This window comes from Convolutriloba macropyga, unplaced genomic scaffold (assembly GCF_964194025.1).
Source record: "Convolutriloba macropyga unplaced genomic scaffold, txConMacr16.3 SCAFFOLD_1124, whole genome shotgun sequence".
Taxonomy (NCBI): Eukaryota; Metazoa; Xenacoelomorpha; order Acoela; family Convolutidae; genus Convolutriloba; species Convolutriloba macropyga.
Genome location: NW_027452503.1, coordinates 39,596 through 64,769, shown reverse-complemented (window position 1 = coordinate 64,769; position 25,174 = coordinate 39,596). Strand labels below are relative to the sequence as shown.

The following is a 25,174-nucleotide window of genomic DNA, read 5'->3' as shown; positions in this document are numbered from 1 at the left end:
AATGCGTCACTTTTGAAGAAATTGGGAATTTTTTGAAATGTTGTTCGAGAGTAAAATATTTTATTACAACGAGATATGTGCCCAGAACAAAATATAGCTTGTTTCTGTTTTACGGTGTCCTAGCGTTTGAAAAACCCATTGAAATGAACAGTATATTTTAAGAGTGGAGTTGTGCTTAGTATATAGCTCTACATGTTAGAACCATTAGGTATAATTCGTATTCAAAAATTAAGACTGTTCTCTTGATTTCGCTCTAACTTTTTCTTTAGGAACTATGTCCTTCAAAACCTACTAATTATCAATAGCAGATGTTTTTGATACTAAAAAACTACAGTTTGTACCCAATTGTGTTCTGTAGACAAAAGATTGCTTCTCAATTTTCCTTCTTTCTCCGTTTTCGCTTTTGGGGGATTAAATTGTTAAAATCAAGTGCACGGAGTGTGCTTGGAAGGCCAGATTTGATGAAGTTGAAATATTTTTGAGTTTTTGATTACGTTTTTTCTGAAAAATTTGTCAGGAAATTTTTTTACCTGCCCAGAACAACAATATTATAGCTTGCTTAGTTTTGTGGTTGTCATTGTGGGTTTACAAACCCAGTGCAGTGACCAATTTTGGTTCAAAAAAGGGGATTTGTACTTTTTATTGATTTAGATAATAAATGGATTAGTTATATTGCGTATTCAAAAATTAACAATTTATTTTATTGCTATCTACTTTCATTCTCCAAATTCTGTAACATGCAATTTTATGGAGTTTTTTCATGCACCTGGAAAGCCGTATTTGATGATGATGATTAAAAGTTGCGGAGTTTTTAATTTAGAAAAAAAACATATTTTTTTTTGGTTTTTTTTTTCAATTGTGTTCGTCTGCCCGGGACAAAATCTGTTAGCTTTTGTTAATTTTGTGGTTTCACAGTAATTTGATTTAACCCAGCGCAGTGAGAAGTTTGAGTTTAGAGGGGGACTCGTATTTATTATAAAGGGTTAAAAGGTGGAAAAATTGGGTCTACTTCGTACTGAAAGGTTGACCTTTTTTGTTTATTTCTATTTAACCTGATTTTGTTTGGTTCTCTCTCGTTCAGGACCTGTTGTTTATCAGTAGTTGATGTGTTCGATACTAAAAAGAACTACAGTTTAAGATAATTTTTCTCTGTTAGACAAGAGTTGTCTTTCGTGGGCAAAAATTTATTTTATCTCAAAATGCTTCTCAATTTTGAAGTTGAAATTTTCACCATTTTTTTTTGCTTTTTGGGGGCTTGTTTTGTTAAGTATATTTGTTTGTAAAATGCTGTTGTGCTTGGAAAGCCAGATTTGATGGTTTTGAAAAGTTTTTGATTTTTTTTGTACTGGTTTCTTTTGGGAAATTTTTTTCATCTTCGTTTTTTTCTGCTCAGAACGAAATATGTTAGCTTTTGTTAGTTTTGCGGTTTTATGGCGGTTTGATAAACCCAGTGCAGTGTTTGAAAATGGGTTTAGTAATTATTTTAAATAGTTATGTAGTAGAGGCATTAGGTTTACTTAATATTCAAAAAAGATTTTTTTTGTTCATTTCTCTCTAACTTGATTTTTTGGGTTCCCTGTCATCCAGAAGCTGTTAACCATCGGTAGTAAATGTGTCCGATACTGAGAAGAACTACGGTTTGTAATTAACGGTGTTCTGAAAAAAGAAGATGAGTCTTTCGCGGGCGAAACTTTTTTGATCTCGAAATGCTTCTCAATTCTAAAGTTGAAGAGTTTGATCTTTCCCCCTTTTTCCCACTTTTGGGGGTTGATCTGTTCAAACCAGTTGCACGGCGTGTACTGATGTGATTGGGAGCCAGATTTGACGATTTTGAGAAATTTTTTTTGGAAAATTTTTTTCAACTACGTTTGTCTCACAGAACACAAAATGTTAGTTCTGTGGTGTCATAGGGTTTGATAAACCCGGTGCATTGATCAAATTTGTTTGAAAATGGGTTTAGTACTTATTATAAGGAGTTTTATAGTAGAAGCATTATGTATACTTAGTTTTCAAATATAGGGTTTTTTTGATGATTTCTCTCCACCTTGATCCTATTGGTTTGCTGTCATTCAGGATCTGTTAATAATCGGTAGCATATGTGTCCAATGCTGAAAAGGACTAATTTTTCTAATTCATTGTGTTCTCTAAAAGAAGATTTGTCATTTATGGGCGAAAATTCACCGCTCGCGAAAAACTTCTGAATTTTAAAGTTGAGAAATTCATTCTTTCTCGTTTTTTTTACAATTTTTCAGGCTTGATGTAATAAACCATTTGAAAGGAGTGCGCTGATGTGATTGGGAAGCCAGGTTTGACGATTTCGAAAACGTTAGGAGTTTTTATTTGAAGTTACTTTTTTGGGATTTTTTTAAACTCCGTTTGACTGCCCAGAACAAAATAAGTTAATTTTTTGGTTTCGTAGGGCCTGAAAAACCCAGTCCAGTGACCAATTTCGTTTTAAAAGGGGGTTGGTACTTATTATATAGAGTTATATAGTAAAAGCATTAGATATACTTAGTACTCAAAAATAGAGATGTTTTGTTGATTTTCTCCAACTTGATATTATTGGTTCACTGTCATTTAGGATCTCTTCACTATCGGTAGCATATGTGTCCAATGCTGAAAAGGTTTACAGTTTCTAATTAATTGTGTTCTCTAAAAGAGGATGTGTCATTCGTGGGCAAAAATTCACCGCTTTCGAATGGCTTCTGAATTTTAGAGTTGAGAAAATCATTCTTTCTCGTTGTTTATCCGTTTTGAAGCTTGATGTAATAAAAACAGTTGAAAGGAGTGCGCTGAGGTGATTGGGAAGCCAGGTTTGAAGATTTCTAAAAACTTAAGAGTTTTTATTTGAAAAAACTACATTTTTTCAACTCCGTTTGACTGCCCAGAACAAAATAGTTTAGTTTTGTGGTGTCATAGGGTCTGAAAAACCCAGTGCAGTGATCAATTTTGATTTAAAAGGGGGGTTGGTACTTATTATATAGAGTTATATAGTAAAAGCATTAGGTTTGGGTATACTTAGGACTGAAAAAGAGAGGTTTTTTTGTTGATTTTATTCTGACTTGATTTTTTTTGTTCCCTGTTGTTCCAGATCTGTTAATTATCGGTTGTATATGCGTCCGATACTCAAAAGAACTACGGTTTGTAATTAACGGTGGTCTGAAAAAAGAAGATGAGTCTTTCGCGGGCGAAACTTTTTTGATCTCGAAAAGCTTCTCAATTCTAAAGTTGAAGAGTTTGATCTTTCCTCCTTTTTCCCACTTTTGGGGGTTGATCTGTTCAAACCAGTTGCACGGCGTGTACTGATGGGATTGGGAAGCCACATTTGACGATTTTGAAAAAAAATTTTTGTGGAAAATTTTTTTCAACTACGTTTGTCTCACAGAACAAAAAAATGTTAGTTCTGTGGTGTCATAGGGTTTGATAAACACGGTGCATTGATCAATTTTGTTTGAAAATGGGTTTAGTACTTATTATAAGGAGTTTTATAGTAGAAGCATTAAGTATACTTAGTATTCAAAAATAGGGGTTTTTTTGTTGATTTCTCTCCACCTTGATCCTAATGGTTCGCTATCATTCAGGATCTGTTAATAATCGGTAGCATATGTGTCCAATGCTGAAAAGGACTAAATTTTCTAATTTATTGTGTTCTCTAAAAGAAGATTTGTCATTCGTGGGCGAAAATTCACTGCTTGTGAAAAACATCTGAAATTTAAAGTTGAGAAATTCATTCTTTCTCGTTTTTTTTTTTACAATTTTTCAGGGTTGATGTAATAAAACCATTTGAAATGAGTGCGCTGATGTGATTGGGAAGCCAGATTTGACGATTTCGAAAAGGTTACGAGTTTTTATTTGAAGAAGTTACTTTTTTGGGATTTTTTTAAACTACTTTTGACTGCCCAGAACAAAATAGGTTAATTTTGTGGTTTCGTAGGGTCTGAAAAACCCAGTCCAGTGACCAATTTTGTTTTAAAAGGGGGGTTGGTACTTATTATATAGAGTTATATAGTAAAAGCATTAGATATACTTAGTATTCAAAAAAAGAGGTGTTTTGTTGATTTTCTCCAACTTGATATTATTGGTTCACTGTCATTTAGGATCTCTTCACTATCGGTAGCATATGTGTCCAATGCTGAAAAGGGTTACAGTTTCTAATTAATTGTGTTCTCTAAAAGAAGATGTGTCATTCGTGGGCAAAAATTCACCGCTTTCGAGTGGCTTCTGAATTTTAGAGTTGAGAAATTCATTCTTTCTCGTTGTTTACCCTTTTTGAGGCTTGATGTAATAAAAATAGTTGAAAGGAGTGCGCTGATGTGATTGGGAAGCCAGGTTTGAAGATTTCTAAAAATTTAAGAGTTTTTATTTGGATAAACTACTTTTTTTCAACTCCGTTTGACTGCCCAGAACAAAATTGGTTAGTTTTGTGGTGTCAGAGTGTCTGAAAAACCCAGTGCAGTGATCAATTTTGTTTTAAAAGGAAGGTTGCTACTTATTATATAGAGTTATATAGTAAAAACATTAGGTTTAGGTATACTTAGTACTCAAAAATAGAGGTTTTTTGTTGACTTTACTCTGATTTGATTTTTTTTTGTTCCCTGTCGTTCAAGATCTGTTAATTATCGGTTGTATATGTGTCCGATGCTCAAAGAACTACAGTTTGTACCTAATTGTGGTCTGTAAAACAAGAGATGTCTTTCGTTGCCAGAAATTGCTCTCTCTCTCTCTCAAAATGCTTTTCATTTTCATGTTCAAAATTTTTGTTCTTTTCCGTTTTTTTTTCTTTTCCCTCATTCATTGATATCAAGTGCATGGATGGCACTGATGCGCATAAACTCCAAGGTTTTTTAATATTTTGAAAAAAAAAATGATTTTTTAAAACGTTTGTTTTGTCTTTTTTGAGTTTAGATGTTTTAAGTACTGTAGTTGCTTAGTTTTTGATCAGTTTTTTCATTTTACTGAGTCTTCCTTCATTTGATTTATTGTTGCTATACGTCATTTTAAAAATTTTTTGGTTTTAGGTTTTTTGCATGGGATCATAAGTGGGCCTTCTCGCTGGAAGTCCTGTATAAGGTGTGTACTATGCACATACCGTGCTAGCATCCACTCAAAAAGATCAACATACTGGAACACGCGGTTCATTTGTTGTTTAATAAACTAACGGGAGCTGCATTTTTTTCAACTCCGTTTGAGTGCCCAGAACAAAATACGTTAATTTTGTGGTTTCGTAGGGTCTGAAAAACCCAGTGCAGTGACCAATTTCGTTTTAAAAGGGGGTTGGTACTTATTATATAGAGTTATATAGTAAAAGCATTAGGTTTGGGTATACTTAGGACTGAAAAAGAGAGGTTTTTTTGTTGATTTTATTCTGACTTGATTTTTTTTGTTCCCTGTCGTTCCAGATCTGTTAATTATCGGTTGTATATGCGTCCGATACTCAAAAGAACTACGGTTTGTAATTAACGGTGGTCTGAAAAAAGAAGATGAGTTTTTCGCGGGCGAAACTTTTTTGATCTCGAAATGCTTCCCAATTCTAAAGTTGAAGAGTTTGATCTTTCCCCCTTTTTCCCACTTTTGGGGGTTGATCTGTTCAAACCAGTTGCACGGCGTGTACTGATGGGATTGGGAAGCCACATTTGACGACTTTGAAAAAAAATTTTTTTTTGTGGAAAATTTTTTTCAACTACGTTTGTCTCACAGAACAAAAAATATTAGTTCTGTGGTGTCATAGGGTTTGATAAACACGGTGCATTGATCAATTTTGTTTGAAAATGGGTTTAGTACTCATTATAAGGAGTTTTATAGTAGAAGCATTAAGTATACTTAGTATTCAAAAATAGGGGTTTTTTTGTTGATTTCTCTCCACCTTGATCCTAATGGTTCGCTGTCATTCAGGATCTGTTAATAATCGGTAGCATATGTGTCCAATGCTGAAAAGGACTAAATTTTCTAATTTATTGTGTTCTCTAAAAGAAGATTTGTCATTCGTGGGCGAAAATTCACCGCTTGTGAAAAACATCTGAAATTTAAAGTTGAGAAATTCATTCTTTCTCGTTTTTTTTTACAATTTTTCAGGGTTGATGTAATAAAACCATTTGAAATGAGTGCTCTGATGTGATTGGGAAGCCAGATTTGACGATTTCGAAAAGGTTACGAGTTTTTATTTGAAGAAGTTACTTTTTTGGGATTTTTTTAAACTCCTTTTGACTGCCCAGAACAAAATAGGTTAATTTTGTGGTTTCGTAGGGTCTGAAAAACCCAGTCCAGTGACCAATTTCGTTTTAAAAGGGGGGTTGGTACTTATTATATAGAGTTATATAGTAAAAGCATTAGATATACTTAGTATTCAAAAAAAGAGGTGTTTTGTTGATTTTCTCCAACTTGATATTATTGGTTCACTGTCATTTAGGATCTCTTCACTATCGGTAGCATATGTGTCCAATGCTGAAAAGGGTTACAGTTTCTAATTAATTGTGTTCTATGTGTCTTTCGTGGGCAAAAATTCACCGCTTTCGAGTGGCTTCTGAATTTTAGAGTTGAGAAATTCATTCTTTCTCGTTGTTTACCCTTTTTGAGGCTTGATGTAATAAAAATAGTTGAAAGGAGTGCGCTGATGTGATTGGGAAGCCAGGTTTGAAGATTTCTAAAAATTTAAGAGTTTTTATTTGGAAAAACTACTTTTTTTCAACTCCGTTTGACTGCCCAGAACAAAATTGGTTAGTTTTGTGGTGTCAGAGTGTCTGAAAAACCCAGTGCAGTGATCAATTTTGTTTTAAAAGGGAGGTTGCTACTTATTATATAGAGTTATATAGTAAAAACTTTAGGTTTAGGTATACTTAGTACTCAAAAATAGAGGTTTTTTGTTGACTTTACTCTGATTTGATTTTTTTTTGTTCCCTGTCGTTCAAGATCTGTTAATTATCGGTTGTATATGTGTCCGATGCTGAAAGAACTACAGTTTGTACCTAATTGTGGTCTGTAAAACAAGAGATGTCTTTCGTTGCCAGAAATTACTCTCTCTCTCTCTCTCTCAAAATGCTTTTCATTTTCATGGTCAAAATTTTTGTTCTTTTCCGTTTTTTTTCTTTTCCCTCATTCATTGATATCAAGTGCATGGATGGCACTGATGCGCATAAACTCCAAGGTTTTTTAATATTTTGAAAAAAAATGATTTTTTAAAACGTTTGTTTTGTCTTTTTTGAGTTTAGATGTTTTAAGTACTGTAGTTGCTTAGTTTTTGATCAATTTTTTCATTTTACTGAGTCTTCCTTCATTTGATTTATTGTTGCTATACGTCATTTTAAAAATTTTTTGGTTTTAGGTTTTTTGCATGGGATCATAAGGGGGCCTTCTCGCTGGAAGTCCTGTATAAGGTGTGTACTATGCACATACCGTGCTAGCATCCACTCAAAAAGATCAACATACTGGAACACGCGGTTCATTTGTTGTTTAATAAACTAACGGGAACTGCATTTTTTTCAACTCCGTTTGAGTGCCCAGAACAAAATAGGTTAATTTTGTGGTTTCCTTGGGTCTGAAAAACCCAGTCCAGTGACCAATTTCGTTTTAAAAGGGGGTTGGTACTTATTATATAGAGTTATATAGTAAAAGCATTAGATATACTTAGTACTCAAAAATAGAGGTGTTTTGTTGATTTTCTCCAACTTGATAATGTTGGTTCCTTGTCATTTAGGATCTCTTCAATATCGGTAGCATATGTGTCCAATGCTGAAAAGGACTACAGTTTCTAATTAATTGTGTTCTCTAAAAGAAGATGTGTCATTCGTGGGCAAAAATTCACCGCTTTCGAATGGCTTCTGATTTTTAGAGTTGAGAAATTCATTCTTTCTCGTTTTTTAATTACAAATTTTCAGGCTTGATGTAATAAAACCATTTGAAAGGAGTGCGCTGATGTGATTGGGAAGCCAGGTTTGACGATTTCGAAAAGGTTACGAGTTTTTATTTGAAGAAGGTACTTTTTTGGGATTTATTTAAACTCCGTTTGACTGCCCAGAACAAAATAGGTTAATTTTGTGGTTTCGTAGGGTCTGAAAAACCCAGTCCAGTGACCAATTTTGTTTGAAAAGGGGGTTGGATTTTTTTATATAGAGTTATATAGTAAAAGCATTAGATATACTTAGTACTCAAAAATAGAGGTGTTTTGTTGATTTTCTCCAACTTGATATTATTGGTTCACTGTCATTTAGGATCTCTTCACTATCGGTAGCATATGTGTCCAATGCTGAAAAGGGTTACAGTTTCTAATTAATTGTGTTCTCTAAACGAAGATGTGTCATTCGTGGGCAAAAATTCACCGCTTTCGAATGGCTTCTGAATTTTAGAGTTGAGAAATTCATTCTTTCTCGTTGTTCACCCCTTTTTGAGGCTTAATGTATTAAAAACAGTTGAAAGGAGTGCGCTGATGTGATTGGGAAGCCAGGTTTGAAGATTTCTAAAAATTTAAGAGTTTTTATTTGAAAAAAACTACTTTTTTTCAACTCCGTTTGACTGCCCAGAACAAAATAGGTTAGTTTTGTGGTGTCATAGTGTCTGAAAAACCCAGTGCAGTGATAAATTTTGTTTTAAAAGGTGGGTTGGTACTTATTATATAGAGTTATATTGTAAAAGCATTAGGTTTAGGTATACTTAGTACTCAAAAATAGAGGTTTTTTTTGTTGAATTTACTCTGACTTGATTTTTTTTGTTCCCTGTCGTTCAAGATCTGGTAATTATCGGTTGTATATGTGTCCGATGCTGAAAGAACTAAAGTTTGTACCTAATTGTGGTCTGTAAAACAAGAGTTGTCTTTCGTTGGCAGAAATTGCTCTCTCTCTCTCTCTCAAAATGCTTTTCATTTTCAAGGTCAAAATTTTTGTTCTTTTCCGTTTTTTTTTCTTTTCCCTCATTCATTGATATCAAGTGCATGGATGGCACTGATGCGCATAAACTCCAATGTTTTTTAATATTTTGAAAAAAAAAGATTTTTTAAATTGTTTGTTTTGTCTTTTTTGAGTTTAGATGTTTTAAGTACTGTAGTTGCTTAGTTTTTGATCAGTTTTTTTCATTTTACTGAGTCTTCCTTCATTTGATTTATTGTTGCTATACGTCATTTTAAAAATTTTTTGGTTTTAGGTTTTTTGCATGGGATCATAAGGGGGCCTTCTCGCTGGAAGTCCTGTATAAGGTGTGTACTATGCACATACCGTGCTAGCATCCACTCAAAAAGATCAACATACTGAAACACGCGGTTCATTTGTTGTTTAATAAACTAACGGGTGCTGCATTTTTTTCAACTCCGTTTGAGTGCCCAGAACAAAATAGGTTAATTTTGTGGTTTCGTAGGGTCTGAAAAACCCAGTCCAGTGACCAATTTCGTTTTAAAAGGGGGTTGGTACTTATTATATAGAGTTATATAGTAAAAGCATTAGATATACTTGGTACTCAAAAATAGAGGGGTTTTGTTGATTTTCTCCAACTTGATAATGTTGGTTCCTTGTCATTTAGGATCTCTTCAATATCGGTAGCATATGTGTCCAATGCTGAAAAGGACTACAGTTTCTAATTAATTGTGTTCTCTAAAAGAAGATGTGTCATTCGTGGGCAAAAATTCACCGCTTTCGAATGGCTTCTGAATTTTAGAGTTGAGAAATTCATTCTTTCTCGTTTTTTAATTACAAATTTTCAGGCTTGATGTAATAAAACCATTTGAAAGGAGTGCGCTGATGTGATTGGGAAGCCAGGTTTGACGATTTCGAAAAGGTTACGAGTTTTTATTTGAAGAAGGTACTTTTTTGGGATTTATTTAAACTCCGTTTGACTGCCCAGAACAAAATAGGTTAATTTTGTGGTTTCGTAGGGTCTGAAAAACCCATTCCAGTGACCAATTTTGTTTGAAAAGGGGGTTGGATTTTATTATATAGAGTTATATAGTAAAAGCATTAGATATACTTAGTACTCAAAAATAGAGGTGTTTTGTTGATTTTCTCCAACTTGATATTATTGGTTCACTGTCATTTAGGATCTCTTCACTATCGGTAGCATATGTGTCCAATGCTGAAAAGGGTTACAGTTTCTAATTAATTGTGTTCTCTAAACGAAGATGTGTCATTCGTGGGCAAAAATTAACCGCTTTCGAATGGCTTCTGAATTTTAGAGTTGAGAAATTCATTCTTTCTCGTTGTTTACCCCTTTTTGAGGCTTGATGTATTAAAAACAGTTGAAAGGAGTGCGCTGATGTGATTGGGAAGCCAGGTTTGAAGATTTCTAAAAATTTAAGAGTTTTTATTTGAAAAAAATTACTTTTTTTCAACTCCTTTTGACTGCCCACAACAAAATAGGTTAGTTTTGTGGTGTCATAGTGTCTGAAAAACCCAGTGCAGTGATAAATTTTGTTTTAAAAGGTGGGTTGGTACTTATTATATAGAGTTATATAGTAAAAGCATTAGGTTTAGGTATACTTAGTACTCAAAAATAGAGGTTTTTTTGTTGAATTTACTCTGACTTGATTTTTTTTGTTCCCTGTCGATCAAGATCTGGTAATTATCGGTTGTATATGTGTCCGATGCTGAAAGAACTAAAGTTTGTACCTAATTGTGGTCTGTAAAACAAGAGTTGTCTTTCGTTGGCAGAAATTGCTCTCTCTCTCTCTCTCAAAATGCTTTTCATTTTCAAGGTCAAAATTTTTGTTCTTTTCCGTTTTTTTTCTTTTCCCTCATTCATTGATATCAAGTGCATGGATGGCACTGATGCGCATAAACTCCAATGTTTTTTAATATTTTGAAAAAAAAAGATTTTTAAAACGTTTGTTTTGTCTTTTTTGTGTTGAAATATTTTAAGTACTGTAGTTGCTTAGTTTTTGATCAGTTTTTTCATTTTATTGAGTCTTCCTTCATTTTATTTATTGTTGCTATACGTCATTTTAAAAATTTTTTGGTTTTAGGTTTTTTGCATGGGTTCATAAGGGGGCCTTCTCGCTGGAAGTCCTGTATAAGGTGTGTACTATGCACATACCGTGCTAGCATCCACTCAAAAAGATCAACATACTGGAACACGCGGTTCATTTGTTGTTTAATAAACTAACGGGAGCTGCATTTTTTCAACTCCGTTTGACTGCCCAGAACAAAATAGGTTAATTTTGTGGTTTCGTAGGGTCTGAAAAACCCAGTCCAGTGACCAATTTCGTTTTAAAAGGGGATTGGTACTTATTATATAGAGTTATATAGTAAAAGCATTAGATATACTTTGTACTAAAAAATAGAGGTGTTTTGTTGATTTTCTCCAACTTGACATTATTGGTTCACTGTCATTTAGGATCTCTTCACTATCGGTAGCATATGTGTCCAATGCTGAAAAGGGTTCCAGTTTCTAATTAATTGTGTTCTCTAAAAGAAGATGTGTCATTCGTGGGCAAAAATTCACCGCTTTCGAATGGCTTCTGAATTTCATTCATTCTTTCTCGTTGTTTACCCTTTCATTCTTTCTCGTTGTTTACCCTTTTCTTTCTCGTTGTTTACAACGAGAAATTCATTCTTTCTCGTTGTTCATTCTTTCATTCTTTCTCGTTGTTTACCCTTTTTGAGGCTTGATGTAATAAAAACAGTTGAAAGGAGTGCGCTGATGTGATTGGAAAGCCAGGTTTGGAGATTTCTAAAAATTTAAGAGTTTTTATTTGAAAAAACTACTTTTTTCAACTCCGTTTGACTGCCCAGAACAAAATAGGTTAGTTTTGTGGTTTCGTAGGGTCTGAAAAACCCAGTCCAGTGACCAATTTCGTTTTAAAAGGGGATTGGTACCTATTATATAGAGTTATATAGTAAAAGCATTAGATTTGGGTATACTTAGGACTCAAAAAAAGAGGTTTTTTTTGTTGATTTTACTCTGACTTGATTTTTTTTTGTTCCCTGTTGTTCAAGATCTGTTAATTATTGGTTGTATATGTGTCCGATGCTAAAAGAACTACAGTTTTTACCTAATTGTGGTCTGTAAAACAAGAGATGTCTTTCGTTGGCAGAAATTCCCCCCTCTCTCTCTCAAAATGCTATTCATTTTAAAGGTCAAAATTTTTTGTTCTTTTCCGTTTTTTCATTTCCCTCATTCATTGATATCAAGTGCATGAATTGCACTGATGCGCATAAACTCAAATGTTTTAAACAGTTTTTTTGGTATTTTTTGAGTTTCGATGTTTTAAGTACTGTAGTTGCTTAGTTTTTGATCAGTTTTATCATTTTACTGAGTCTTCCTTCATTTAATTTATTGTTGCTATACGTCATTTTAAAAATTTTTTTGGTTTTAGTTTTTTTTGCATGGGACCTTAAGGGGGCCTTCTCGCTGGAAGTCCTGTATAAGGTGTGTACTATGCACATACCGTGCTAGCATCCACTCAAAACGATCAATATACTGGAACACGCGGTTCATTTGTTGTTTAATAAACTAACGGGAGCTGCATTTTCCAAAATTCTTGATATTTCCTGCTATATCTTGATAAATCGTGATAATTCTTGCTTAACCATAAGAATTCGCGCTAATTCAGGTTTTTGAGGTGCTAGTCATTTTTTAATACTTTATACGTCTTGCCATGTCATATTCAATCTTTCTTGGAAATCTTGCCAAGATCTTGTTTCTTGACAGCCATGCAAAGATCTTGCAAGTTCATACATATCTTGATTTTATCTTGCCATGTATAATGGAAAGATCTTTGCAAGAGTTTCCATGAGTAAGTATGTTTTTTATCAAGGCTATCATGTTTCATTTCACTGTGCGAGCTTAAGAACTGCGAAAAAGAATTGTCGAAAATCTTTGAATGGTCAAAAAAATAAGATACAAAAAGTTAATACTTGCATGTCCAGATAGTTCAAGTCTTTCTAAACGCTCTCTACTTACAAATAAATTGCCAGAAAAATCCCGATGTCTTTGCTGAAGCTGCTCGTATCTCACCTCAGCGCTAGGTTTTGATAATTATTTCGTGGAGTAGAAATCTTAAAACAATTACAGAGGCACAAACAATTTTAGTAGGTTCATATTAACTTATATGTTGTTAAAAGCTTGAAATTTTCTTTAAAAAAACTAGTTAAGAACGTAAGGGAAAACAGCAGAAGCGGCATATATCTTTAATTTTTGAAATTATAGAACTAAATTGGAGCTGAAGCACCGCTTTGAACAAAATCAAAAATTGACCTCCTATGCAGAACAAATGTGTTATGTCTTTATTGAAATTATTTACATTAGTTATTTACATTATTTTAAACGTAATTTGACCAAGTGCATATCAAAAGGTATATAATACAGCTAGCAGTGTATAACTTCTATTACATGCCCGTTTTACAGCATCGCAACACTCCTTTATTTATACCTGAATACTAAACTTATGAACGCCATCAGACACATTACAATAGCAATGATTTTTACGTACATCATAGGGTCAGAGCCAGAAGAGGAAGTAGTGTTGAAATTTGCATGTGGAAATGGGTGTCGCTGTACATATTATCATAGAACAACGAAAATGTGGATTAACTTCCAGCATCTCCACCAGCAGGTTCAACATATTCTGCGATGCATGCTTGGCTCTAACTTCTTTTATCAACTGCTTATATTTACCAGTGTCATAAAGTGTAAACAGCTTTCTTGATCCCAAAAAGCATTCACAAATGAGAACCCCAAGCGACCACACATCCACTTTACAATCGTAGGAGTTCCAGAAAGAGCGACTGGCCTTGATCTCAGGGGCAATGTATAGAGGTGTCCCAACCCAAGATTTGAAATCGGGCCCAAATTTGCTGAGTCCAAAATCTGCAACCTTGAAGACGTCTCCTTTGACTAGTATATTGGCAGGCTTTATATCTCTGTGAGCTATGCCACGATCATGCATAAACACAAGGGCAGCTGTCACTTGAGTGACTATATCCTTTATCTGAGTTTCAGTTAGTGTACCACGATGAATTGTAATAAATTCCTTTAAATTGCCTTCACAAAGCTCCATCACAATATAGAGTTTGTCGCCTTGCTATAAAAATAAAACGTGTTATGCTGTCCTCAGAGAAAAACTAAATAGCGAAATCAGTTTTTTTTTCTGAGTTAGCTCATTGTGCTGAGGATTTTTTTAAGACAGTGCGGATTAATTTACAATTCTTTTTCAGGTGAAAAACTGACTAGAGTGCTCTAGATAGTAACATTCATTATCAACCTCTTCTTGACAACATTTGTGCTCTATGGGGGGGGGGGGGGTTGACTGTGACCAATACTTCTGCTTTTGTTAAAAGCACTTGCAAAATTTTGCAGAAATTCTTTAATTTTTTGTAGGTAGTGATCACATTTTCTGTTGTCGAATATATATTTATCAGTTTTATGTAGTTGAAGTTCATAATTTCAGCAGAGTACGCAGAAAGTTGAATCAAATAACTATAATCTGTTTTGATTACCTGCTGAGGGTTAGAATATTAATTTTGCGTGTTTGAGCTCTTAAGTGAGTTTTCCAATCTAGTTACAAAGTTTAAGGATAAGTTTCCTTAATTGAAACAAAACTAAGCGCCATACAATTGTTATTTATGTAACATATCAAATAATAAAAAAATAGCAATGTCATAATCCAATCTTATTTCCGCATACATAAAGTACATAGCCGCACAAATGCTCAACAATCCTCCAAACTTCATTGTAATAACTTTACAGAAATCTCTAAAAAGTCATAATTAACCATTGGAATAAATTGAAAAAGAGTTGTAGGCTGCTCTTTAAAAATTTTGATTTTAATTGCAAATAAGAGCTGCCACTCTAAAAAATATCAGTCAAATGCAAAACTATTTCTTTAAATAATAATTTAATTGCCCATAATAGCAACTTTGGCATTATTTTGGAACATGAGCTATAAATTTGGATCTTGCTCATCATAAAATCTTTTTAAAAAATATTTATGTTATCAGAATTTGTTACCGGATACATAATTTAGTTTCTTTTATTTCTTTTGCTTATATTCACCCTCCCATAGTGAGGTGTCAGTCAGATTTAAATCAAATTTCTGCCCGTTTCAAGCAAATCGAACCGTTTCAAACGTCATCTTCGGAAATTGTTAACACAAAAATCAAAAGTTCATAGGAAGATAAGCAGCAAGTTATTTTTTAAATCTTCAATCGACGTTAAGTTTTTTTTAAAAAAATGGAAAACTTTCTCAGCCTAAATTTGATTGTTTTTAGATCGCTTCAGGGCTCCAGTGAAACTCTAAACTTCTACAATTTGGGGTCCAGTTGACTGCGCGAAAATTGTGCGAACAGATCGTAAAGCTCAAAAGCTGTACAAATGCTAAAAAACAATCATTGAGGCAAACGTTTGCATTCATGCCAAGAAATTACTTTTAATGATGAGGCAGATGAAAGACATGAAAGAGTGATTAAAACGACAAAAATATCACTAAAACTGATAATTGCAACACACTGCGACAGAAAAAAGTGCGATAAAATTATCTCCGAATTTTGGTTTATAAATTCTAGATTCTTAAACTTATTCACAAAAAATTGTCTACAATTTTTCCTGTTGACTTCATTCAAATTAGTTAGTTAAGAAATACCATGACAAAAGCAACTGTTTTTGCTATTTCCAATCCCATGCAAAAAGACATAAATTGCTTGTAAGAGAGAAAAAAATCAAAATTTATGATGGAAATTCAAATGTTGAGAAATAGCTTTCCTGAAATGTTTCCTATGGTCTCTTTCCACATAAAAAGTTTCATGTAGTGCCTTTTAAAATTACAGAAGAATCCATAAGGAAACAAAAACCACAAATTAACAGAAACACCAATTGCAATCTAATTAAGGCAACAAATATAAATTTAGTTGAAGTAAACATAAAGGTCTTTTAAACCTCGAGAAACAAGAAAAAACCTAGGTAGGTATTTTTTTAAAAAAAATTAGAAAAACAGATTAATTTTATATTGCTTTAAATCTTTTTTTATGAACAAACAATTTTTTTCTTCAAAACATCAAAAATTGAAAAAAAAATTGACTGTAGATGGAAACATTGATCAGTCTTAAAGGTCATTGGCTTCATAAACCAATTTTTTTTTACAATTTACTTTCTAGAAAGCATGATTTGGTTTTTCTGGTTTCATAAAAAATTTTGGGGTCAACAAGGCGAAAAAATAGAAAATTTCATTTAATTATTAACTATTTTTCAAACTAACATAAACGTTCCCCATCTGCTTAAATTCAAATAGAAAATGTTAAATCAGGGTATGGAAAAAATTGATGTCATCATCAAAATTATCGAGGATCTGACGAGTTAATATTGACAATGACAAATTAGATAAATTTAAAGAAAGTTATCAGAAACAAAATTTGAAAGCGATGTATTTCTCTAATGCCAGAAAAATTTATTAAAATAAAACTAGTTTCTGTCGATAAAAAATCCTGGTTTTGATCTCCAAAACTCGGATTTAGCCAAAATTGTCTCGGTTGATTGAGTTTCTAACAGTTTCAGTGCAAAATTCCCTCCCCCCCCTTAATGGCTATAATAAAGTTCTACGACACACAAACTACTTGATACCAGTTTTTGCCAGTTCATTCAATTTGAAAATTCTCCAAATTTTTAGAGCATAGCATACAAAAAATCAGAGAAACAATACCTTGGAAACTTGGACTTTTTAATTGTAAAACTGCGAGCTCAATGCAAATAAAAATTGTCTGGTTGGAAAAAGCATATTCTACCTTCATTGTTTAATTACAAGCAACAAAGCGGTATCGAGTGTTTTAATATAAATTTTCAACTCTTCATATAAAGCCAAACAACCTATTGATATGGAAAAAGTTTAATCCATTTCAACTGTAAAACCCACAAGTTTTAAGTTAAAATTGTTTCTCTAACTACGTGAGCAAAATAACTTTTAAAAACAAAACTTCATATGCTTCTCAATATTCTTATTTCAAGTTTCAAGGTAATAATAAAATGAAAAGAGATAGTTACAAGCATTTGGCTATTATGATCATTTAAAGGTTTAACATCGGTCCTCAGATTTCAAGACAGTATAATGAAATGTTTTCATTTTATACCTATCAGTTGCTCCACCAACGCCTTAACGTCAATTGTAAATGAACAGAGAACATAATTTTTATCTGATTTGAGAGAGGTATCTATAGTGAAACAATGTATTAATTAACGTTGCCTGATAAGGATATTGCAAAAACTCTTGTGACAGTTTTGAAAACATTAGGGAAAGGCGGAAAGTTGAAAAGACGTAAAATTTTTGAAGCAAAAGAGCCCGCTTATTTTAAAGAACCCGTATTTCAGCGCCATCGAAAACTTGATATCAATGAATACGTGTGTTACTTTAAAATTCTAATTCCAGAAAGCTCTAACAATTCTTTTGCTTTTTTCGTCAGAGTTTTTTAAAACTCTACTTCATCAGTTAATAATGTCCATTTTTTAAATATAATTGTCTTGAACTATTCTTATTCAGTTTGATTGTATTTAATGAAATATTACTTGGAATCTGCAAACAGCTTTATGAAAACATTTTTCCTCCAGAAGAAGTTTTTTCTTCTTTGAGTACAATTTTCCTCTTATTCCTTAGAAATTATTGATGTCGAATCTGCTAATTTTTTTTGTTCGCTAATGAGTTCCTACGAAAGACGAATTCGAATGTTTTAAATGTTTTAGCTCATTACACATAGGCAACTTTCATCAAAATTTAACCTCTGAGTGCTTTATATTATCTTGGTAAGTAAAATTCACAATTTCTTCCCTTTTAAAATACGTTTCGAACTCGAGTCGTCAAAAGATACATTAAATCAATCGCACTAGCAAAGTATTGAGTTTCATGGATATTTGCGGTGGCTGATATTTCCTGTTTGTTTCGAGGCAGAATTTGATTACACCCATTATTATTATCTCACATCCTTGAAAATTGTTTCACGATTTTAAAGTATCTTAGTGACATGTTCCGCGATTTTAATATTTTCTGGAAACAGGCGGCATATTAAATAGTGACAAGTGCGAGTATATGCTCGGAAAATATAAGCAAAATGTCACTTTTAATAGAAATGGTACTTTAATGGTGCTTTTAAACCAAGTGGTGCTTTTAAATAGAAATGGTGCTTTTAAAATGGTGCTTTCAGTTATAAAAAAGGACTTATTTTGAGCAGCGTTTCTGAGAAATAGACGCAATATCGTTTTTACATGCGTATTACTCAAAGCAAGTATTTTTGAAACATTTATTTGAATAAAATTTTGATTGCTTAATACGTGCTGTATTAGCATAGCAAATAGCACCATTTCTCAGATTCGATCTTCGTCGCGTAAAATACCTTTCTTTTATTTTTTTCGTTGTATCTCAGCTAAAAACATAATTTGAGGCGCTTTTATTATCATCAATTTTTACTCTTCAAAGGCGTTTCTGTTAACGTTACTGCATACTAAGCTCAGCTAAAATTCGAAATTGGTTACTTGCGAATATGACTGCTAAGCTTATATGTGATGGTAGATATAAATATGACCCCAGGATGGTTCTGGGATCCGGAGGTTTTGGAACCGTGTACGGCGACAGAGAAGGGAAGATTGCTGTGAAAGAAGTCAACTATGAAAATGTCAGGAGGTCGATTGCTTCGATCAAGGAAATGGTTTCTGGAGTAAAAACTCTTACGTTAAATCCTGACGACATTGACCTCTTGAACGAGCTGACCAACTTGAAGAACATCAGGCATCCAAACATAGTAGAGATGTTTGATTTCGACAAGGTTGGAGTTTTCTCATTCCTGTAATCTAGAATCCATTTTTACTCTGTTTTACAAGTCACCTATCAGAAAGGTATTGCCAGTACTGGGGTTAAACGGTAATCATTTATGACACATGTCATAGCAAGGCTACACTCCCGGACCTGAGTCTCATAATATTTTAGTACTGAATCATAGTATTTTTATTATGATTTTTACAATGCCCAGAGTTCTGATCATGACACTATAGACATTTCATGGTAAAATTCATAGTAAAATTCTGAGCTTATCCTGAACATTATGAATCTCAGTTCTGAGATTACCTGAACATAATGATTTTTTAGCCTGATTTTAGACTGTATATCATGAAATTCATCGTAAAAATCAGCAAAAACTGTCAAAACCTCTGTAAAAACTCGTAGGCAATGTCATAGTTAATTGAAAATAATATAGTTAAACAAAGGTAAATTATTATCATTAAAAGAAGTCTAAGAGTTCCCGAGTTTGGGCAATTCAGCATTCCTGAGTTTCAGCACTTCAGCATTCCTGAGTTTCAGCATTCCTGAGTTTCAGCATTTCAGAGTTTACAGTTGAAACGAGTCCAGTTTACAGTCCTTCTCTTTGAAATCGTTGGCACAAACATTGTATTCCAATTGTATATCGTCGGCCCAGTACTGCATCTATTTTCGTTAGGCTGAAAACTATAAGACATACAAAATTCCATTACAATCTGAAATAAAAACCATAAAAATCTGCAATTTCGGTCCCAATTTGGCCTTTTCCAGGTTACCGGCGTGGATTTTTTTGGTTTCGGAGTGTTTTTACTGGTTTTGGCGGGTTTTTTGCTCATCTTAATACGTTTCTTGCAACGTTTTAAGATTGTAAGTAGTCGTCATGCTCAAAAAGTGCATCGCCCAAAATTTCAAATTTTTTTTCGAAATTTTCACAATTTTCTATGATTTTGCTATGAACATCATGGGAATCAAAACCAGGATGTACAGTCTATTTTCAGAAAAAAAAGTATCTATGCGAATAGACTGCACATAATGAGGTAGCAATATACTCTTAGGATACACTGATACAGTACTGGGCCGACGATATACAATTGGAATACAATGTTTCAGTACTGAAATACTATGGTACTAAGGTCCGGGCTAGTCGAATTTACTTAGCTACCTTGTAAGATATTGCAAAAATGTTGCAGGACTCGTTGCATTGAGTTCTAGAATCTTGCAAAATTTTTGCATCAATAAGAAAAAATGCGTTGTTCGTCCAGAGCCTTACAAGAGAGGTGTGCTTTTTGTCGTAAAATGGATAAAAAGCTCAAAAAAATTAAAGTTATGTGAGCGTCCAATTTACTGAAATAGCGTTTCAAGTGACACCTTTCACGGAACACTTGCCGTTCAAAAAAATAGAATTATGAAGTTAGAAATGCATTCGAAACCTGCTATAAACTGCAGATTCCAAATGAACTTCAAATAATAAGACAATGAGATGCTGAACTGCGTTAACATTTTTGTATGTTTCTTGTAAGACCACTAAGAAATAATTTAAAGCATATATGGTCTGGTATGATTAAAAAGAAATTCTGAAGTTTCTTTTGCTCTCTTACTTTTGTCAGTGTCAATTATGGAGTAATGTGCTGCTACTATAACTCAGTTTTCATTTTTCCCCATGCATTCCATTTTTTAAATATTTTGTAAAATTCTTGTATGAATACCAAGAAATCATACAAATCATATATCAAATGGAATGACTACAAGGAAAAAATCGCACTCATAGAGTTGCAGCATCGATTGCTTTCCTTCAGTGTTATAAACCTAGGGCATAAATGTTTTTGCATTTTGGTAATAAGTTCTTTGCATGATTTTCCGTATGATCTTTGTATGACTGACAGAAATCAAACAAATCATATATGACCTTGTATGATTACTGTGCTAGAAATATATCCTTGTCAAAAGAAGTTGCATGATAGACAACCCGATTTGTTAACTTGTTTACATTTAGTACCTAACACAGATAATACCATTCAAACCAAAAAAAACAGAAGAGTAAATATGGTAAGTCTTAAAAAGGGATTAATAAATTTGCAATATCTTAAAAACAACCTTAAATTGTTCTGCAATAACTTTGACTAAACTGCGCGGAAAGAGCAAGTATGCCGGTAGAAATTTACACGCCTTTCTGGCTCGACTCATCCAATAAAATACGCCTACCTTGCATAACTTTGCAAAAATTTTCTTAAGATAACGGTAAAATTTGAAAATATTCGGAGACAAATGTTGATATGAAAATTATTGCCAGACAAATGTATGCATGTAAGATCTCATAAAAAGCGCATTTTGCAAGATTTGCAAGCTTCACTAACTTTGCTTCGGCAACTCGACCAATAACATACCATTTTACACAACGGAGAGTAAATGGAATGTGTCTATAGCAGAGTAGGGAAATACCATATAAAGGCAGAGTATTCAGGCACTCTAAATGACAACTTTTAAATGCATTATTTAAAACAAAGTTATTTGTCAACAGAAATAATTTTACATATTTACATGCTATAGAACAATACATATTTGTAACGGCGCACAAAAAAGACTGGGGGTTCGAAACAGAACAGATCCGGAATATTATTCCATTGTCATATGATGATTGCAACATACCCCAATTTTTCATGAGATTCTATCCAACAATTTAAATTACGAATGGCAGAATTTGAGAATGAAAAGATCGCCAGGAATTATTTTTTTGCACTGCTAATTAGGTAGATAACATGCAATTAGGTAAAATGCCCATTTTGAAGTTGTGTTGTAAAAGTTGCCGATCAATCAAATGCTGACGGATGTTTATTTCATTTAGGAAACTTTTAAGTATTATGCTCTTCTATGATATTATATTTTAAAATTAAATGACACGAAGAGATTCTTTGCTGCGAGATGCAGAATTTGAAAAAAATTACGTGTGTTCAAAAAAGCACCAGAACCTGTTGCTTCTTTTTACCGCTGCATAGACACATCTAATTTTGTTAAACCTGAAGTTTTGTGTCTGTATACTTTTTCAGTTTTTTCATAGAAGGCATTCGGTCGATATAATAAAGGACCAATTATGAAAACAAAAAGTGGCGTAAAAATTGCGATTTATAAAAAATACAGAGAAAAGTTTAAGGAACCGAGCCTCTTGTAGTACACTGACTTATAAATTTTAAAACGAAAACAACTTTAATACAATCAGGACGGAACGAAAAACCTTAAGGCATGAAGGTTAACCAGGCAAAAGTTTAAATTTGATTTTTACTGGAAAAAGACAACTAAACATACAACTGTGTTTCTTAATAGAGGCAGATTGAAAAAAACTAAATTATTAGAGAAAAAAAACTAAGCTGTTTTCCCAGATCATATATTTTTGCTCTTCAAGCAAATTTTCCGGCATCAAACAAAATATATCTCCCTCTCTCTTTCTCTCTATCTCTCTCTCTCTCTCTCTCTCTCTCCTCACTCTCACACCCACAAATATATATATATATATATATATATATATATATATATATGTATATATATATATATATATATATATATATATATATATATATATATATATATATATACAGACACGCACGCACGCACGCACGCACACACACGCACACACACACACACACACACACACACTATCTCTCTCTCTTTCTTTCTCTCTCTTTCTCTCTCTCTCTCTCTCTCTCTCTCTCTCTCTCTCTCTTCTTTCACTCAAGCACTCAAGCTCTAATTTTTTCTGCCTTCTCTCTCTCTCTCTCTCTCGCTCTTTCTCTCTCTCTCTCTCTCTCTCTCTCTCTTCTTTCACACAAGCTCTAACTTTTCTGCCTTCTCTCTCTCTCTCGCTCTCTCTCTCTCTCTCTGTCTCTCTCTCTCTCTCTCTCTCTCTCTCTCTATCTTTATCTCTCTCTTGAAGTTTGCCTAATGCAATGGGTTAGGAAAAATAGGCTTTGGTTTAGGGAGCTGACATTTACTTTGTTTCTGTGTTATGAATATAATGAAAAAGTTAAAATGCTTAGACAAGGCTCGGAACTAGACCGAAATGTTGGTATTGGCGTTGATCGATTAGACCGAAATTTTTTCTTGGGCAGACTAAACAGACCAAAGTTTTGATATTGGCCAGACGAAAGGCTTGAGCAAAGCTTTTTTCAGACCATGGAACTGTGTCGCACCACAACCCTTTCCGCGACCCTGCACAGTTTTTTTGCAACACAAAACATTAAAATACTCTTGATATACAGTGCATCAGAACAGATTTTTGTCTCTACTATTCCCTTGTGTTGGTTTGGTTATGAAATGCCCTGAGACTTAAGTGAGGACAGTTTAAAAATCCGTTCATGTGTTGCAGCAAGGCCAGAATCTCTACATTGTGATGGAGAGGTGTGATGGAGACTTAGATGACTTCATTAAACAGAGGGGTGGGCGACTGTCTGAAAATGAAGTAAAAAACGTCATCGGACAGGTTGCTGCAGCACTTCATTACATACACAAACTTGGGATGGCCCACAGGGACGTAAAACCTGCAAACATTCTGAGAAAACGGAACGATTTCAAAGTGTCCGACTTTGGGTTGAGTAAATTTGGGGCCCATTTCACGTCAGTTCTGGGAACGCCTCAATACACTGCTCCTGAAATTATTGATTGCAAACAATACGATGTCAAGGTTGACGTGTGGTCACTGGGAGTGGTTATTGTTGAATGTTTTCTCGGATGGAGTGCTATAGTGTCAAAATTTGACAGCACAAAGCTGAATGTTGATGCTTTGCTGGCTCAATCTCAGATTGCTCAAAATGGATCAAAAGACTTGAAAAGGCTGCTGCAGGTGATGCTGCAAGTTGAACCAAATTATCGATGCTCAATGCATGACGTGATGAATCATCGATTTGTTAAATACTCGGTGTGAGATACTAAAACGAAAAGGCAAAAAACACATTTGCGAACCACAACAATGCTTAACCACTACGTATAATTTCTAAAATAGTTGGTGATTTATGTGCTATAAAAATACTCAATTTTAATGAGGCATAAAAGAATAATATAAACCTGTGTCAACATTTCACCCTCAAAAAGTTCTAAGAATAGGGGTGGGCTAAGGAATTATCAGCAATTTCCCTACAAATATTCTATCTTGTTTTGTTACGATTAATCTGAGTTAAGAGGTGGAGGGCGTTGGTATGAATGCGTTATAACAGTTGATGACAACAGTTGACAACGTGTGCTGGCGCATACTTAGATAAATTTGATGGAGTAAATTCTTAGACTTTTTCGGGGATCTTCAAAAAGCTAATATGTAATTTGATATCGTTTTGTTTGAGGAGAGTTTTGGGGAACATCGACCTTGAAATGTAAAAAACAAAACCTAAATTAAAAATATAATCCATATAAAATGATTTTATGCACAGTTTGTTTATACCAAGGAATAGCCAAAAGAACTCAAAAGATGTATTTATCAATATGTTTCAACGAGATGGCGAAGACATTGAATAATTAACCTGCCCGCAATGTAGAAACGGTACTCAACAATCAATCGAAAATTTCATACTTGGAACAATCGCTGAGAACTTCGAAGTGTTATCCCGCTTAGAAATAGCCGGGTGTTTCACAATCTTTTAGTAAAAAAATTCACTATTGATGAAAAATTTGGACTCAGAGATATAGAAAAGCCTGTCATGGGAATACAAAAAAATTTTAGAATTACAATCAAAAAAATTGTTTCTCGAATATGTTTACTTAAACATAAAAACAAAAGGTTTGATCTGTTTGGGAAATGTCAGTTCATTCAATAATGTTTTCTCTGACTCCCAAAACCATGTATATCTCTTGAATTGTTTTGGTAAACTATATAGTTACTAAATAGATACGAAGTAAACTCCCTTCGATTGGGCTCATTTTTTCGAACGTTTTGACTCGCGGTTTAACTCCATACACAATATTGAACTTTGAAGACTTATCCGTAACTGTCTAAAAACTTTGAGAAAGTTACGGATTTGAGAGCAAAGTCACGAGTGCACGTTCAAGATTGAAGTTTCAGTAGTCTTAACTCAATTTCAATGATTGGTGGAGTTCACCTTAATATTACAATGTCTTAAGATAATAAATGCATTCGCAGCCTGCATTCAAAACATGAAAAACAGAAGTGCGGTTTCAATTTATCGAGAAAACGGAGGAGGATAAATTTCGTACCAGTTTACCCAAATAATGATTTTGCTGGATTAAAAAATGGATCACGGAGATGCAAAGCAACCTGCACTAATATTGAGCCTAGATCTTTTGTCTCTTCGTTACCCGCAGAGCTTTGAAAATACTTTTTTTGATATTAAAGAGAGGAGAGAAGGAGAGAGAGAAACAGAGAGGAGTAAGACATATATATATATATATATATATATATATATATATATATATATATATATATGTGTATATATATATATATATATATATATATATATATATATATATATATAT

The 25,174-nt window shown here is 33.5% G+C and overlaps 1 protein-coding gene across 1 annotated transcript; it reads left to right on the top strand.

Annotated features, from left to right (window-relative positions):
• The first annotated feature begins 18,259 nt into the window (after nucleotides 1–18,259).
• On the top strand, nucleotides 18,260–23,845 carry LOC142357531 (serine/threonine-protein kinase ULK3-like). Its single transcript, XM_075409144.1, has 2 exons — nucleotides 18,260–18,713; nucleotides 23,061–23,845. The coding sequence occupies exons 1-2, from the start codon at nucleotides 18,432–18,434 to the stop codon at nucleotides 23,613–23,615; spliced, it is 837 nt and encodes a 278-aa protein (XP_075265259.1). The 5' UTR covers nucleotides 18,260–18,431; the 3' UTR covers nucleotides 23,616–23,845.
• The last annotated feature ends 1,329 nt before the right edge of the window (nucleotides 23,846–25,174 follow it).